This window comes from Panulirus ornatus, chromosome 5 (genome assembly GCF_036320965.1).
Source record: "Panulirus ornatus isolate Po-2019 chromosome 5, ASM3632096v1, whole genome shotgun sequence".
In the NCBI taxonomy this organism is placed as follows: Eukaryota; Metazoa; Arthropoda; class Malacostraca; order Decapoda; family Palinuridae; genus Panulirus; species Panulirus ornatus.
Window position 1 is genome coordinate 7,726,410 of NC_092228.1, and position 18,569 is coordinate 7,744,978.

Sequence of the window (18,569 nt, forward strand, 5' to 3'; positions counted from 1 at the left end):
ATTAGTCTTGACCAATCTTAGATACACAATATAGTTTTGCAAGGCTTTTATTTCACTTGTATCATTCAATCTGTCACTTTTGTGCGTCAGTTCCTAACACATTTCCCCTGCAATGGAAATGTTCAGCTCTATCATTGGTGGTTATTATAACCTGCTTGGGACAGACGGATGTAACTACCAGGTCCCAGCCTTTCCCTGGGAGTTGCGAGGAACAGTTACCTAGTTTCTCCTTGTGTGAATGTGGTACATTGACACAGGAGAATGGCAGGTGGGCGTTTTGCACTGTTGATAGCTTATATCTGTGACTGGTTGAATCTATTACCAACCATAGTCATTGTTTATCAACCATTAGGCGATCTGAATAACATGAGCACCTGCAGTACCCAATATGTCTCTCCTGGGGCCTTTCTGGGTGAAAAAAAAAAGCTATATCTTATTAGAAAAAAAAAGAGGGGGAGGTTGTCCTTACAGAGCTATGCCGAATTTTATAGCACTCTCAGGAATGAATTACTTAAGGCTTTGGTCAACGCATGGGGAAAACTTTTCAGCTCCGGTCTAGGCAATAGGAACAAAATTCGGACTAGGCTTCCAAGACATGCTCATACGTAGGAACAACTAGGCTTCCATGACATGATCATACGTAGGAACAAGTCGACATGGGGGACGACAATGCAGTCTGGGTCCTGCTTATACGAATCACCATCTGAGTGGAGTGTTTCCTTACAACATGCTAAGAGGTAAGAACACATTCTCCTAAGTAAGACAGGAGGCATCGGAGGGATCAAGCAACGCGCCAAACCTTGACGACACATGATGAGTGGTCAAGAACTGCTGAGGTGCCAATGATGTTTATACCCGTAATTAGGTCTCGTCATACTGAGGACGACTGTGAGCAGTGATCCAGAAGCGTTCCTACCGCGTACACGTCTGGATTTATTCCCTTGGTCCAAATTTTCAGACCCGCCCCACCCATACCTTAACTCATCTATTTGGATTCATTTACAATGATGGCAGTTTTGTTAATTATCATCTTTAAGTTTATTATTTGCCACCTCTCCCCCCTTGACCAAGCCCTGGATAAGCGCCCATTTTGCACAAGAGATAAGAGGTTTGTGATGTCAATGAACCTTACCTAGTTTTAAGGAAGAACAAGCGGCCCAATATACAATCCAGAGGCCCTAACTAATTTCACTGTCATCCAGACACTCATACTTCAAGTGGCTCACAAACTACAATCTACGAAGATAATACACTGATTGTCTATTCTTTTTTTTAAAGTTTTCTAGATATATCAATGAGGTAATCAAAGTAAACAAGAATACAGTAAAAAAAAAAGATGTCAATGAACCTAACCTATTTTAAAGAATGTGGCCCACTATACAATCCTCTGCCCTAATATCACCGTTATCTAGACACTCATATTTCAAGTGGCTCACAAACTATATAGTCTATGGAGATAATACTCTGATTATCTATTCTTTCTAAAGTTTTCTAGATGCATCAATGAGGTAATCAACGTAATCAAGAATATAGTAAAAAAAAAAAAAAAGAAAACGAATCACAGATATCAATTCAGATAATGATCACATGCTTCAACTGGAATGGATAGTTATTCTATTGCTCCAACTACTGCAGGGTCGTTAACACAAAAATGTTTATATGCAATAATACCTGCTGGTATTCCACTGGGAATCTTTTTATATCTTTTCAAGACTCTCGTGGATGCACAGATACAGTAATTGTGCTTCACTCATTATCAAAAGCAGTCCAGTTTTTCGGACATGAATTCTGAGTCAGGATTCATATTTCTCTTCGATAGTATCTACTTCTAAAAATATTTTTAAGGCAAGTTCAGTCGTAAGGTCACGCCTTCACTTCACAGTCTTGAATAATGTTTATGCTTAAACCTTCCATGTCAAACAACCACCTGTCAACCTCTGTGTGCAAACCAGTTTTCCTATTCACATTACTTATTCCTGACATTCAAATTAACAGATCGCGCACACCGAGTTCAAGACAGCGAACTTTAGAACCTATAAAAACACATGTGCATTTCCATAGAACAAATTAAAGCTGAGGTGACGTCACAGATGGCTGAAGCAAAAACACCGTCGCTCTCTTCACAGCTCAGTCGTCCTCACAGCGTGAGAAGGTGAAGCTGTGGATACCTCCTGCCCGAGCATCACACTCGAGGAAATCTCACTAGGCGGCTGCGGCCCCACTGAAGCTGACTGAGGTTTGTACAGTTTATTGAGTCCGAGGATGATCAGCGGTGGACATCGAATAGGACTAGGACGAGAAATGTTTATAGGCGTGTATTTCGTCCCATGTGGAAAAAAAAAAAAATTATAGCCTACAAAGTTGGCGAATCTTTGGGATGAAAGCACAAACGCTCGATCTGCTCAGTTTACAGTAAGGTAGTATTTAGGTATGTGTGGATCGGATCTGAAAAAATATATTGGCGTAAGAGCGGGCGAGCTAGTAAATAAATACCCCGTGCCTTCTCTAATCGTGTGGTATAAAGAAACACTTCAAGAGAGAGAACAGTCATATTGTACCTCTACATGAGTCATGTTATTTGTTGCTTGTGGTCAAGTTGGTCAACAATAATGGCTCCTCGAATCAAAATCACAAGCCGGGCATGCTTAACTGGTAAAATTTAGATAATAAACTTTATAGGTGTATACTGTTATATGAACACAACTATATTCAATTTATATGACACAGCAATTGTTTCAGAATCCTGACCATTCTTTTTAGCAATTGACGATGTATTTCCAAGTGTGGATACACTTGAATAGCACTGCTGTTGTACATACGTCACAAACAAACTTACCCCAGCTGTTCGTGGACTCATTATTGTTTCATTAAAGAAAAACTCTGCGAGCTGTAAAAGCAACTTTCTTGTTTTCTCAGTGCTTATGTAAAAACACACGGAAGTGCTTGTTTTGGACAACGCTACATGGCTAGAAGTCACGAGAGAGCCTAACTAGGGCGGAGTTATGGCTAAATGGTTATAAACAAATAGTAGCAAATAAATAAGTAACGGTTTACTGGATGTAAGCAGCCGTTTGGCTAAATACATATTTCAGGTATTACAGATATTACAGAATTGGGAGGCCATAATAAATGAGTTACCTAATCATACAGGAGCTTAAGATTAGGGTGAGCTGGATATTACGTAACACACTTGGGATAAGCATATGGGTGAGGTGCATTTAAACAGCCAGGGTGGCAGATACACAAGAATGATTACAGTCAATGTTACGATCTATACATTATGAGCTTGACGGAATATTAAGTGATGGTAGATATAGGACTGTTGTTATATCTGTCTGCACGAGCTCTGATTGGAAATAAGTCGGCTGTTGGAGAGAGAGAGAGAGAGAGAGAGAGAGAGAGAGAGAGAGAGAGAGAGAGAGAGAGAGAGAGAGAGAGGAGGTCTCTGTGACAGGGGTTTGTGAGGTTCAGCAACATGAGGGCCTCTTGGTAGGTGGTGTAAGAAGGTCCCAGGGTGATTCCACCTCCCAGTCGGTTTCCTCCCTTCTCCTTGTCCCCTTCACTTCCAATAGGTATATCCTCTTCAGTCAGCTTCTCACTCATCCTCTGCATATATCCAAAACCAATTTCAGCACAGCGTCCCCAGCTTTCTCAACCATTCTCTCCTTACAATCCCAATTTCAGCACAGCGTCCCCAGCTTTCTCAACCATTCTCTCCTTACAATCCCAATTTCAGCACAGCGTCCCCAGCTTTCTCAACCATTCTCTCCTTACAATCAAGCCCTTCTCTTACCCTGTCTCACTCGACCAACCTTCCTCGCATCACACAGTATCCTTAAGCATTTCACTTTCAACATATCCACACTTCTCCGTACTTTGCTGTCAGTGGCACACGCCCCGCATCCATAGAACACCGCCGGGACTACTATATCATTAAACATACCCATCTTTAGACCTCGTAGACAGTTTCTACACACTCCTAAATGCATACTGGACTTAGCCCCTCACCCACCGTATGGCATACTTCAGTCTGTTTAGTCCGCTGTCATGCCTACTCCCAGGTATCTAAAACACTCCTCTTCTTCCAGGTTCTCTCCTTCTGAAATCAAACTCCAATCAACCTGTGAACCTCTGCTACGAAACTCTATAACCTTCCTTTTATTCGCATTAACCCTCAGCTTCCTCCTTTCACACAACTCTCCCTAACCCAAACACCTGCTTCTCACTCGAGTCTGCTCCCAGAACCGTGTTACCAGTAAACAGCAACTGATGCATTCCCCCTCCCCCCACACCCACCACCACAAACCTGCTCCTCTTTCCAAGACCCTCGTTTTTACTTCCCTCAATACCCTATCCATAAACAGATCGGACAGCCATGGTGACATTAAACACCCTTGCCGAAGACCCACATTTATCTGGAACCACTCAGATTTTTCTATTTCTAACTGCACACGTCTTAATTTTTCGATAACAACTCCTCAATGCATTTAGTAACTTTCCTCCTGCACGATATATTCGTAACACCTTCCGCAAAGCATTTCTGTTAACCCTATCATAAGCTTTTTCCATTTACCATATACAAATTCTCTTTCTCTTGGTTTTTCCATAAAGATTCTTTAAGTCAAACACCCGATTCATACATCCTCTACCACTGTTGCAACCTTACTGTTTCTCCGAAACAAACAAGCGTCTGTAATTCAAACATCGGCTTTTGCTCCTCTTGGACTCGTACAATGGCACTATACAGGCACCTCACCTTAAGCCGCAGATACAGTGGAAATCCTAATCAACTGATCATCAACACTGTCACCTCTTTTCCTGAGAAATTCAGCGGGAGTCTTATCCACTCTAACCGCTTTGCCGCATGTCATGTTATGCAAAGCATCCACCACCTCTTCCGTTTCCACCAAATCATGTGTTGTGTCTATCGCTTCGCTTACCTCCACGTTCCAAACATCCCATATCTGCCATCTAAACATCTAACATATTCAACAGTCCTTCAGAAGACTCGCTCCATCTCTTTTATCACTTCATTTGCGCCAGTTACCACTTCCTCATTAGCTCCCTTCACTGATGCTCTTACTTGTTCTCTTGTTCTCCTCACCATTCACTTCGAAAACATGTTGCAGAAGTAGTGACAGTCCTCCAACTCTCGCAAATCACTCGTTTTCACCCACAGGTTAGGTGGTCTCTTCCTGATACTCGCACATTCCCACAACTCCTTCAGGAGAATCAGTGCCACCCAATCCTTTGCTCTCCACCTCACACTAGCCCCCCCTGACTTTACCCTTAATACATTCCCATACCATTACACCTCCATGCTCCTGAGCTTTGTTCCGCCAACAGCCAGGATGTCCAGTTTCCTCTCACCCAACATAATATCTGCCCCTCCCTTCTCATCCTGGTTACGTCCACGCACGTTCAGAAACTCCACCTTGAGCCCTCGAGGAGGACGTGCACTCCTCGCTTGACCCCTGCGACTGTTCCATCTTTGAGAAATTGAAATCCAAGAAGAGGAGGGTATCCTTCCCCCAGTTCTAGCCCCCCTTTTAAGTCGCCTTCAACGATGATCAGGGGAATACGAGGGTATATGCAAGATGAGGAGGCGGTAGGAGACCGACCACTGTAAGCGGCGTCACTTGTGCTGCTGGGGGAACAATAACGTTGAGGAAATTCTTCATCAAGTCCAATAACAGGTGGTGGGAGGCTGGCCGCTCCGCTACACCACCACAGCAATCCCCTCATTACAGGTGGTGCGGCCTGCGGCTGTCGGGAGGTCACAAACCATGGTTGTGGCAGTCGGGAGGTCACAAACCATTGTTCTGGCTGTCGGGAGGTCACCACGGAAGTCACAAACTATTGCTGTGGCCGTCGGGAGGTCAGAAACTATTGCTGTAGTCGTCAGGGTCGCAAACTACAGCTGTGACTGTCGGGAGGTCAAAAACTATTGCTGTGGCCGTCGAGGAAGTCACAAACCATTGCTGTGGCCGTCAGGTCACAAACAATTGCTGCAGCCATCAGGGAGGTCGCAAACCATTGCTGTGGTCGTCGGGGTCACAGGCTATTGCTGTGGCCATCAGGGAGGTCACAAACCATTGTTCTGGTAGTCGGGGTCACAAACTATTGCTGTGACCATCAGAGGTCACAGATTATCGCTGTGGGACACCAGGAAGGTCACAAACCATTGCTGTGTGGCTGTCGGGGTCACAAACTGTTGCCGTCGGGTGGTTACAAACCATTGATTAGGCCACTGAAGAGGTCGCAGACCATTGCTGTGGTCATCGGGGAAAGCCACAAGCCACTGCTGTGGCCACAAACCTCAACACTCTTCATTAACAATCACATCACGGTCATCAAAACGAACACCTCCATGCCACAATCACCATAAACATCACCATGATGATGACACATCTCTCTCGCCATCCCTGGATCGTGTCGGAGATCCAGCCCTAACCTAAGCCTGACATCCCCAGGCAGCGATGGGCGGCCACCTGGACGACCTCATGACCCTGCTGGGCACCGGACCCTGGAACATATTCCATTTCATCTCCCTCTCCTACTGTAAGTGTGTGTCATTAACCGACTGTGCATGACGGAAAAGGAGCTTGTCTCTTCTTCCCTTCTCCTAATGTATGATCTTTTCTCCACCTCTTCCCTTGCTCTGTCTTCATCGATAAACCTCCTATTGAGTCACTTTCTCACTGGTGCTTTGCAAGGACCTGATTTTCTTTTCTTTTTTTCTCCGTAGCTCACATCTCTCATTATGCCTGAAAATATTGGGTTGAATCTTGTTGCTCTCTTTACTTTCTCCGTATTTACTTTCGTCCATCTCTATTCAAGTTATCGAGTAAAGCATTTTCACTTGCAAGCACTCAGTGTTCTTGATTACCTCTCGATTTTACCAGAGTAAGGTGTGCACTATCTATGGGTATTTGATTCCCCATTTGCATGTCTGTGGGCAGAGGCAGGGCAAATTTCCCTCAATGCTACATTAGTACTACTTTATTATGGTTTCGGTGGTGTACTTTATACTAAATTGCTACGTTAGTGCTCCCAACTTAACAGTTTCCCAAAACTAGTAATAAGAAAAAACGGTTTATTAAGGGATAACCAAAGTAAATAACTTAGGTACTCCCTTATAGTCTGGTGCAGTAGAACCTTAGTACCACTGCATTTAAGAATCTGTTATTACGATAGGAGGCTGGTCCTTATAATATCGGTATATAATGCCAGGGCAAAATTTTGAATTAGTAAGGGTGAGAGTAGATGATAAATTTATAAGTTTTTCGGTGAGTTACTGTATTAAGTAAAAGGCCTGTAAGTGCAGGGCGTTGAAAAAAAAAATGCCCACAGCCCATGTTGGAAATATATCAAAACAAAAGCGACACACGAATACTAACGTGTCATTAATACATAATAAGTGATGAATTCAAAATGCTTTTATTTTTGAGCACCGGCGTATGTGTGAGGATTGAAAGTTTCTGTTTCCCACCGGCAGGGTTCTGCATGACAGCCTTCCATACCCTGGGTGGAGCCTTCCTCGCCCCCAGGGTGAACCACACTTGCCTCCCGCCGCCGTCACAGCACGTCAACCTCACCCATGAGTCAGTTAACCCTGGGTTATGTCTGCCTGCAACCACCTCACCGCCGTCTCCCACTAGTGTCAACATGGCCCTATCTCTCTCACCTTTCGTATTCCACTTCAAAAGTGACACATATTTAACCTTTACTGTAACTCCATTGACACTAACCTCTGACACGGGGGTTGTTTGATATCTTGATAGTGTTTGTACGCCTGATACGATTATTACTTGCCGAGACTGAAGCACTGTGGGCAGTGTTGTGTCGGAGCTGAACCTTACCTTGCTGGGCAGGTGACACTGTAACAAAGTGGGAGACGGTGACAATTAAGTGCTGAGTGTTATGGATGTAACTCATCAGTACAACACACACACACACACACACACACACACACACACACACACACACACACACACACACCTAAATCTGTTAGTGATAATATTTTTCATCATAAGTATATGACAAAAATTGTACATGAAATCTTCATGAATAAAATATTAACGATACGATGAAAAAAACCTATAATATAGTAATAATAATGTCATCAACGTGTATGGAATTAATTTAAGAAACGATCTCTCTGCAGCTCGTGTGGGTATACAGTGGTGGGGGTCGACGGCTCGGCGGAGGAAGAGCAGCCTTGCTCACGGTGGGGCTACGACGACTCCGTCTTCTCCTCCACGGTGACATCCGAAGTAAATCCTCCTTATTGATCAGGGTACTCGGGAGTGAAGGGTTGGACGAGCGAGTGGGGGAGCAGAGGAGTGAGCGACAGAAAGGGAGTGCATGAGAGAGAGAGAGAGAGAGAGAGAGAGAGAGAGAGAGAGAGAGAGAGAGAGAGAGAGAGAGAGAGAGAGAGAGAGAGAGAGAGAGAGAGAGAGAGAGAGAGAGAGAGAGAGAGAGAGAGTGCGATCGAGAGAACACCAAAGAGACCTAATTAGGTATGACTGAGATACCTCTCATGTTTAATCAGTTAATTCTTTCATTTCATATGGTCGTGTCTCCTGAGCTGGCACCGACCCTTGCTATAAAACCAAGAATTTTCCTTCTCGGAAGCATGCCTTGGTGCAGCCTAACCCTAAAAAAGGAGACGGCTCTATCTCTTTCAATTATCGACTTACTGCTCTCACTTCCGGCATCATGTAAGTCTGTGGAACTCCTCTAAAACCTCGCTTTCTCAAGCATTAAGAATCCCATTCCATTCTTTCCAGTAACACCATAAGGCTTTCTCAGTGCGGGATCCAGTGGTGATCTTTCGTATAAGACTCGCTTGTACTCATCAACTCACAAGGACTTTGGTGAGTCTTTTAACTTAGCCCTCTACATTTCCAAAGCATGTAACAAGGTGCGGCACAAGTCTTTGCTTTCTGAACATCACTTTTTTCTGCTTCTCTCTGTTCTTTACTGCATAGCTTAACCACGGGCCATTAAAAGCGCTGTCGTAAATGATAGCGAGACATCATCCTCTGGTCCTATCAACAGTGGTGTTCCGCTGGGTTTTATCCTGTCGTCTACTTTTTTTTTCTCTATAAGTGATCTCGCCCAAACTTTGCTCACTCTTACGCGCTGATAATTTCCTTTTACACACAACAGCTCATTTTCATCCCAGTCTCTCTCTCTCTCTCTCTCTCTCTCTCTCTCTCTCTCTCTCTCTCTCTCTCTCTCTCTCTCTCTCTCTCTCTCTCTCTCTCTCTCTCTCTCTCTCTCTGTTCCGGTTCATGCAGCATCTTGAACTGGAAGAAGCAATAACGAGATTGTATTGAATAGCGCTACGAACATGCAGGAGGGTGAAAGGCGTGCGATGTGGTATACAAGGGGCGACGCGCTGCTGATGGACTAAACCAGGGTATATGAAACAGCCGCAAGGTAATCACGGTAAGGCCTGTGTTGCCTGGTTGTGGATAGGGGGCCTGGACAGAAAGCCTGAGAATGGACGTGAGTGAATGAGACCTTTTCTTCGACTGTTCCTGACGCTATGGCGGGACACAGCATTATGAAAATGTTCGTAGTACAAGAGGTGCTAGAAAATATCTGCTCGATAGTCCAGTGGATTGGTTATATACTCACTATAATATTTACGAATAGGATGAGACTGATGGCACAGTTTATCGAACAACACAATTTCTAAAACAGGTCATGAAACTTCCAGCAAATAGATCCACAGGCAACTGAGGAGGACCCACATATGCACGGTGCCAACCCTTACCTACAGCCACTGCCTGTAACACATAGCTATCCCGCAGTTCGCGCTGGTGTGCGGCCGGGAGTACCTTCGCACAACCTACCAGAGCATCTACATGTTTGGCATCTTCGTCGGCGCACCGCTCAACGGCATCCTTGCTGACAGGTCAGTGACTCATCCCAACCTAAAGACTCGTCCATCCGCTACGAGATGGTCAGTTGGGACCTCTACATCTGACCTGTACGCTAATCTTAGGTCAAATCCTTCATACATTACATATGTAAATATAAGGCCTTTTTTTTTTTGTTCTTGAACGTCGCTGTAATTCCATTATATCTCATCATACGTCTCATCCCGTTGTAAGAACTCTGGTCCACCGTCAGGTTTGGGCGGCTGCCGATGGTGGCCATCAGCTCCGTGCTCTATTCTGTGATGGCGGTGGGTTCCTGCTGGTTGCCCAGCCTCCCGTTGCTGCTGGTGTCCCGCTTCCTGATGGGTCTCATGCACCCCACATCGCTCCAGACTGGGTATATCCTGGGTGCGTCCAAACTCATATTCGTTATTCGGCCTAGCCGTGAAAAACAAGTATTGAAATTAAATTACCGTCGTTATTTTCACTTACGTTTACTTTAAAAGCACACACACACACACACACACACACACACACACACACATATATATATATATATATATATATATATATATATATATTTTTTTTTTTTTTTTTTTTTTTTTTTTTTTATACTTTGTCGCTGTCTCCCGCGTTTGCGAGGTAGCGCAAGGAAACAGACGAAAGAAATGGCCCAACCCCCCCCCATACACATGTACATACACACGTCCACACACGCAAATATACATACCTACACAGCTTTCCATGGTTTACCCCAGACGCTTCACATGCCTTGATTCACTCCACTGACAGCACGTCAACCCCTGTATACCACATCGCTCCAATTCACTCTATTCCTTGCCCTCCTTTCACCTTCCTGCATGTTCAGGCCCCGATCACACAAAATCTTTTTCACTCCATCTTTCCACCTCCAATTTGGTCTCCCTCTTCTCCTCGTTCCCTCCACCTCCGACACATATATCCTCTTGGTCAATCTTTCCTCACTCATTCTCTCCATGTGCCCAAACCATTTCAAAACACCCTCTTCTGCTCTCTCAACCACGCTCTTTTTATTTCCACACATCTCTCTTACCCTTACGTTACTTACTCGATCAAACCACCTCACACCACACATTGTCCTCAAACATCTCATTTCCAGCACATCCATCCTCCTGCGCACAACTCTATCCATAGCCCACGCCTCGCAACCATACAACATTGTTGGAACCACTATTCCTTCAAACATACCCATTTTTGCTTTCCGAGATAATGTTCTCGACTTCCACACATTTTTCAAGGCTCCCAAAATTTTCGCCCCCTCCCCCACCCTATGATCCACTTCCGCTTCCATGGTCCCATCCGCTGACAGATCCACTCCCAGATATCTAAAACACTTCACTTCCTCCAGTTTTTCTCCATTCAAACTCACCTCCCAATTGACTTGACCCTCAACCCTACTGTACCTAATAACCTTGCTCTTATTCACATTTACTCTTAACTTTCTTCTTCCACACACTTTACCATATATATATATATATGGACATGAGCCATGCAGGAGTCGTCTAAAAATGGCTCCGAGGGCTGCAAGGTTCAACGTTCTTTTAGCTAAAATTTGGCAGAATATTTCCGTTATTGTCGATTTACTTCCTCGATGCCTACATAAATCTATACATACAATGTAAACTAAATATTTTCTGATTCTGGTGCAGAAGTTTTGATGTCTTGTAAATGTCTTTATTACTTAATGCGAGCATTGCCATTTTACTTATAAACGAAGCATGAAGGTAATAAAGTCTTGTGGTATGCCTGGTAGCGATGGAGGTGGCGGTGCCCAAGATGCGGTCAGCGTTGGGGGTGTCGCTCTTCCTGTCGTGGGGGCTGGGCACCATGGCGTGGGGCGGCGTAGCCTACCTGATACGAGACTGGCGGTGGCTCCAGCTGGCCGTCTCCCTGCCCTGCTTCCTCTTCCTACCCACACTGTGGTCAGTACCGAGTCATCGTTCACAGCAGCTGCGTACCTTCCCAGTTCGCAAGTGCCAACTTTGTACACTTTCAGCCATGACTAGACGTTAAATATTCTTGAAATACACCTACTGGCAAATCAAAAATAAACGCTGACGAAATTCTTTTTAAACTACAAGTCAATAGGAGTAAGATATCAAACTATGGCAGCTACTCACAATGGTACCAGGTGATAGGGTCATTCATAAAATGAGCTAGGATCATAAAATGATTCGGCTTTTATATGAAAAAGGAAACCTAGCTCATAATAGCTTGTCAGATGGTAGGGTTCATAAAATGAGCCATCATTTACATATAGAAAAGGAATCCTAGGTTTTAAAAGTTTGTAAGACAATTCAGTCGGGACAGTATGACAGCCGGGAAATGTTTAATAAATATACTTGAAGAGGTGTCGTGACGTACTGGACGCCTATTTTGCTGAAGTATGCTCTCGTCCACACACATGGTATATAGAGACTGTTTGCCTGAAGAGTGGCTCCGTTTTGTAGCTTGGTGTTCCCTAAGGCGATGGATGGGTCTTGTACCCTGGTGTTCCTCAGGGTGAAGGATAGGTCTTGTAGCAGGGCGTTTCCCACGGCAATGGACGGATGTTGTACCCTGGTGTTCCTCAGGGTGAAGGATAGGTCTTGTGGTAGGGCGTTCCCTACGGTAATGGACGGATGCTGTACCCTGGTGTTCCTCAGGGTGAAGGATAGGTCTTGTAGCAGGGCGTTCCCTACGGTAATGGACGGATGTTGTACCCTGGTGTTCCTCAGGGTGAAGGATAGGTCTTGTAGCAGGGCGTTCCCCACGGCAATGGAGGGATGTTGTAGCCTGGTGTTCCTCAGGGTGAAGGATAGGTCTTGTAGCAGGGCGTTCCCTACGGTAATGGACGGATGTTGTAGCCTGGTGTTTCCCAGGGTGATGGACGAGTCGCCGCGCTGGCTGGCTGTAAGAGGGCATCATGAACGGGCCCTCAAGGTCCTCGAGAGAGCAGCCAAATGGAACAAAGTTTCCCTCCCACCTGTAGAAGAGGTTTTTTACATCCTGAAGAACGAACAAACTGAAGTAAGTGCACATCAAGCCGACCTTCAGCTTGCCTTTCATGCAGCTTGTTTTGAAGCATCCTGACCAGGTCAGTTTATCAAGTTTACTTTTCTTAGACTTGAGTAGATACCATAATAGTAATCTGTCACTACTGTCCCTTTAAAATCAACCTGCATTACACATACTTATTACACTGGAAACGAATAATAATAATGATGATCTAGAGGAAGATGAAGCATATTGACATAATACCCAATGTGAAGCAGATTACTAAAAATGTCTAAACGTAACGTTAATACATCTAAGTTTATACATTACAGCGGCTCCATCTTCATCATAACGTTTAATAAAAAAAATTAAAAATATTCTAAGCCACTTTCTCATCCCCTGAGAAAATAAACAGAGGTGTTCTCATAATTTTCTTACTTATATATATATATATATATATATATATATATATATATATATATATATATATATATATATATATATATATATAAAAACTTAACCGCATGACTAAATTCTGACTAAGAAATGATAAAACATTCCACACGTAAATAATCTAGATTCTAACACTAATCTAAAAGCATGGCGAAGCGACTATATTTTCCAGTTATAATTCGGACCCCAACACTGTTTGAACCAATAATATGAAAAACCTGACAGACATCTTAAATGTAAATATAAGTAATTCCCCGTGCAAACAATGCTTACCGGGATAATATGGTTGCTGTCTCACATGATCATTGCATTTATAATCTAGTGCTTGTATATCTTTATAACTGCAAGTATTTGTAACGTTGCCTTAGTCTTTGCCTCAGTGTTCTGCCGCATGAGTTTCAATTTTGTATTTGAGATAAACAATGTCTCCTGCACATCCACAGTTGAGCCAACCTAAGGATGAAGCCAACCACCGCAACTTGAAGATACTCCTTAAATCTTACCTAAATCAAGCTGTCATTCTCTTCAGGTGAGCTTACAACTCAAGCCTTATGTCAGCACAGCCTGCTGGTGTGTTGAACTTCTAGACTTAAGTGATAAGTGAAGAACGATGAATGAAGGCTAAATTGGTTAAGTATATTCGGGTTGATGTCACTTTTGATAATCGCCATTAGAATGAATTATCAGTATAGTGCGAAATGAGTCTGAGGAAACAAGTTCAACAAGCAACGAGATCCTCGCTGATTTATGTAAGGCTTGAACCCCGTGATGTCTTATAGCGCCATGATGATGCCGTAACCATCGACGCAGTAACTGGTCACACCTCGCTCATCTACAGGTGACACTCTCCTCGCCTGTTATTTGCTTCAGATGCTCATGTAGAACAAAAGTCTGCTAGGTCTAGGCAGTAGGAGGCAAGGCCTTTTGACTTTTATTCGAAGGCCTGCATATATATATATATATATATATATATATATATATATATATATATATATATATATATATATATATATATATATCTTTTATTTTGCTTTGTCGCTGTCTCCCGCGTTTGCGAGGTAGCGCAAGGAAACAGACGAAAGAAATGGCCCAACCCACCCCCATACACATGTATATACATACACGTCCACACACGCAAATATACATACCTACACATCTCAATGTACACATATATATACACACACAGACACATACATATATACCCATGCACACAATTCATATATATTCCTATGAGTCCACGGGGAAAATGAAACACGATAAGTTCCCAAGTGCACTTTCATGTAATAATCACATCACCAGGGGGAGACACTAAAGAGAAATATAAGTCAGTTGATATACATCGAAGAGACGAAGCTAGGACTAATGCCTTTAATACATAAACGAGAAACATGCAGGCAGGCAAAAACCAGACTAACAATTCGAGGAGAGAGCGGTGTGTGGTTTATAAATTCACGCAACTGGTCACTGATGCTGAACTGTTCTCGTTAAGGCAACAAAAATGGTATTAAATATATCAAATGAAGAGTACTCCCATAGATTTTCTATGTATTCTATTTGAACATTTTATTAGTCTTATTCCAGTTTTAATGCCAATTTTGATCAGGATTCTGGATCTGTCGAAATGTTAAAAATACTCTATGCTGATTAATGACCGACGACAGTACGTACGTTCAGGATGAACCACATTCTTTTACATACAAAAACGCGTTGCTGGACTGGGATTCATAAAAGCAATGTGCGCTTGCATCTGTCTCAGAACACCTCGCCTGCGGTTGATAACGTTGGTGATGTACGTGGACTACCTGGTGGTGGGCATGGTGTACTACGGGCTGTCGCTCAGCGGTAACTACTTCAGCACTGACCCCTTTGTTTACATGGCGCTGACGGGTCTGATGGAGGTACCAGGCAACACCCTCATCATTCCCGTAGTGACGCGCTGCGGCCGACGATCACTCAACGTGCTCTTCTTCCTGTTCTGTGGCGTGGTGCTCCTAGCTCTACCATTCATAAATGAACGTAAGGCCACTTGAAAGATTACCTATGTAACAGATGAGTAGTTCATCCTTAGTTCAAGTTCTTTATATTTCTTTTTCCTACTTACCAAACTAAAATGGTGTCCTCAAGCATAACAATGCTGCTTCCCACAGTTTTTGTATGGAGACTAGCCATACGAGGATTTACCTCAATCATACCTTCTTCTCCTAGACAGCGAAGCTGTGTAACTCTTTCTTCTCTCGTCTTTCTCCCGATAACTTCTTACCGTCTACGTATAACTTTAGTTCTTCAAACATACATAATATAGAGAAGACATTCGTATGCAAGTTGGGCACTTACTGCTTACAGAAAGGGGTGCTCTCGGTATATCTCCATTCACAGCGGTCACATGCATCTCCTCTTCTTACATTTTGGTAATGAAGAAAAGAAATTGAGTGCTTAGGAATAGCTTACAAGAAAAAAAAAAAAAACTACAGAAGTCTTCCCACTAGAACAGATAATATAAATACGGCAACTGTGCAGGAACCACAAGTCATGTATGTTAATAATTATCTTCCCAACGTCCCCAGGAACAGGATGGTTGATGGTGACATTGGCTATGGTTGGTAAGATGATCATCTCTTCCGTGTTCAACATACTTTTCTTGCATGCCTCTGAGGCGTTCCCGACGGAGGTACGAACCCGTGGCATGGGCACGTCCCTCATGATGTCCCGCATCGGCTCAATGGCGTCCCCTTTTGTCAATGACTACCTGGCAAGTCCACTATTTAGGCATGTACTAAATGACAAATACGGTACCATTGGATGCATAAATCGCAAGCTTCATTTTCAGCTCCACTAACCAGAAGCACTGTCGGCAGGGGCCAGTGTATCCATGGGGACCGTCAATAATGTTCGGGAGTGTGTCTGTGGTCGCCGGTCTGGCTACAATGGCGCTGCCAGAGACACTTGGGGTTGCGCTGCCAGACACCATCGCCAAACTAGAAAACCAAGTCGCTAGTCATAGGTGAGTCCTTTTTTCTCTCCACTACAGTTTAGGTTTACTGTCAGACTCATGAGTAAAGTGTTAAAGGACACTTAGCATTTGGGGATGTAACGTGAGTGATTAATAGTTTTTGTACCGCACCGATTTGGACGTGAAAGTCCCTGCATATTTCCACTCATTCCGCAAAGGATCGTGTTTCCTTCTTACCCACGTGATACTGAATTTTCCCCCTATTTCAATTCTCAATAGTATCTCTTTTTTCTTATCTTTTTTTAAGTATGCTTTCTTAGAACCTTCGATACTAAAGGGCTGACTATATAATAGGTTCCTAATGCATGAAGTATATATTTATCCCAGCTATTTCGGGGCGGAAGAGGAACCTTCCCTGTTAGTATCACATTAGGGAATGGCCTTATCCATCCTCATCCACAGGTATCTCTTGCATATGGTTTCAGCGTCACTTCTCACATCGTTTCGTTTACATGACGAAACAAAATATGATTACTCTGTCACACTGCAAACGAAGACAGGCCAGACGCGGGAGGTATTATCTGCATAATGAAGTTCCCTTTCGAAGGGATACCGTAAATTATATTCATAGGCTACGCAGGAGTAATCCTATGGCCCAAAACCTAGTCACTGAGGATACATGAAGAATAGGACTCAGATCACAATGCTAGACCCGAAAATTTTGTGCATCAGCTGATGATTCGCTAACGGCAAACCTTAATCTTGTTTTCTTATCCCACAGTAAAGCTGGTATACTGATGAAAGGAATGGACATGGACAGTCCCGAGGACAAAGGAACCCGTAGCAATTCACCCGATGTATAGGCTTCACAAGATCGGTGGGTTTCACCTTAACCCAGACAATATGGTGACGTCTGCTGCACGCTTCTCGATACCAGCTGCTCAGTTTGAGGCAATATCTGCCACATAACAACACTACTGCTGGTCTCTGCCAAACGCCACAATTCCAGGAATCCCGACATTCATTTTCCAAAAACTTTTACTCGCACGATGAATTTTGGGGTATCATACAACATGAAGGCACACCGTTTTTTTTTTTGTATGTTTGTTTTTAATTACAGTAACCGACAGTGAAAGAGGCCTTTCGTATGAAATCAAAAATGAAATAATTTTAGGTGAAAAAAAAATTCAGCAATGTAAATCTTTAAAGTGTTTGAGATGTCAAGAAAAGATTTTACCTTCTAAGTAAATAATCAATATTTCGTTCAGAAGTGTGGTAAAGAAGGAGCCTAGCCATTACAAAATATGTACTGAAACGGCTCTGAAATAAAGTACTGATGTTCCTTTGTTGATCCTGTATCATTTAAACACTGCTATCCTGACACTAGCTCATAAATAAAATAAAAAAAATAAGGAAATTGGTCAAATGCAAGTTTTATACAGCAAGAATTTAAGGAGTCTAAACGTTGACTCGCCAGGCCTTGGCCTAACCTGGTCCCTCATCTTTAAGGGTATCAAGGACGCTTGGCGGACACCAACTCATCAGATAGTCACTTGGCTCGTCTGGCGGCCAACACCACTAACCATTACATACATTTCAATTTTCACTTAATTTACGTGAAGTTTCACCCTTTGATAGTGTCATATATTTAACATTTAAAATGAGATGAATGAAGGTACATTATGGCCATATATTGAAAGGTGTTAACGATGACAAATGATATTTCTGTACAAACATGAAAGCACGTTAAACACCGTAGAGCTTCACCGTAAGTAAAAATGTTAAAACTAAAATGAGATTTAACATGTCCTAACTCATATTGTGAAATACAGCTTTTCCAATTATTTTCTACGAAGTGATAAAAAGTAGTGGCGACATTAACACATACTCCAATGTAATTATGAATTCTGGGAGGTAGCTTTCTTGTCGTTCCTTGAGATGGTATCGATACGACAGGGAGAGACCTTGGCTAGGATGCCATCAAACCCTGCCGGGAACCCTGAACATGAGGGAGGGGCGTGCGTGGCTAGCCTACCCTGACAACAGCCCCCGGCCGCCCGGCCTGGCGACACATTAATTCCCCGAGCAACTACTGCGCTCGCCTGCCCTTCCACACATATATCCACACTGATGAACCAGCCTCCTAGAACTGAATACGCATCTGCGTCTGTCTCTGTCAACTTTAACACATTCTCACTACCTAAACAACAAAGGCAGTGAGAGAAGTACGCGTTGTTCATGCATAATCTCAACACGGT

General features: G+C 43.4%; 1 protein-coding gene across 2 annotated transcripts; it reads left to right on the forward strand.

Annotated features, from left to right (window-relative positions):
• The first annotated feature begins 2,087 nt into the window (after nt 1–2,087).
• Nucleotides 2,088–17,660, forward strand: LOC139747923 (organic cation transporter protein-like). Of its 2 annotated transcripts, XM_071660396.1 has the most exons (13): nt 2,088–2,236; nt 6,474–6,561; nt 7,499–7,604; nt 8,168–8,276; nt 9,825–9,928; nt 10,147–10,301; nt 11,686–11,854; nt 12,794–12,941; nt 13,805–13,890; nt 15,118–15,377; nt 15,926–16,110; nt 16,217–16,362; nt 17,093–17,660. In XM_071660396.1, the coding sequence occupies exons 2-13, from the start codon at nt 6,480–6,482 to the stop codon at nt 17,172–17,174; spliced, it is 1,632 nt and encodes a 543-aa protein (XP_071516497.1). In that variant the 5' UTR covers nt 2,088–2,236; nt 6,474–6,479; the 3' UTR covers nt 17,175–17,660. The 2 variants fall into 2 exon arrangements, with proteins under 2 accessions (XP_071516497.1, XP_071516507.1); XM_071660406.1 differs by lacking the exon at nt 6,474–6,561 and having other exon boundaries at nt 2,119–2,236.
• The last annotated feature ends 909 nt before the right edge of the window (nt 17,661–18,569 follow it).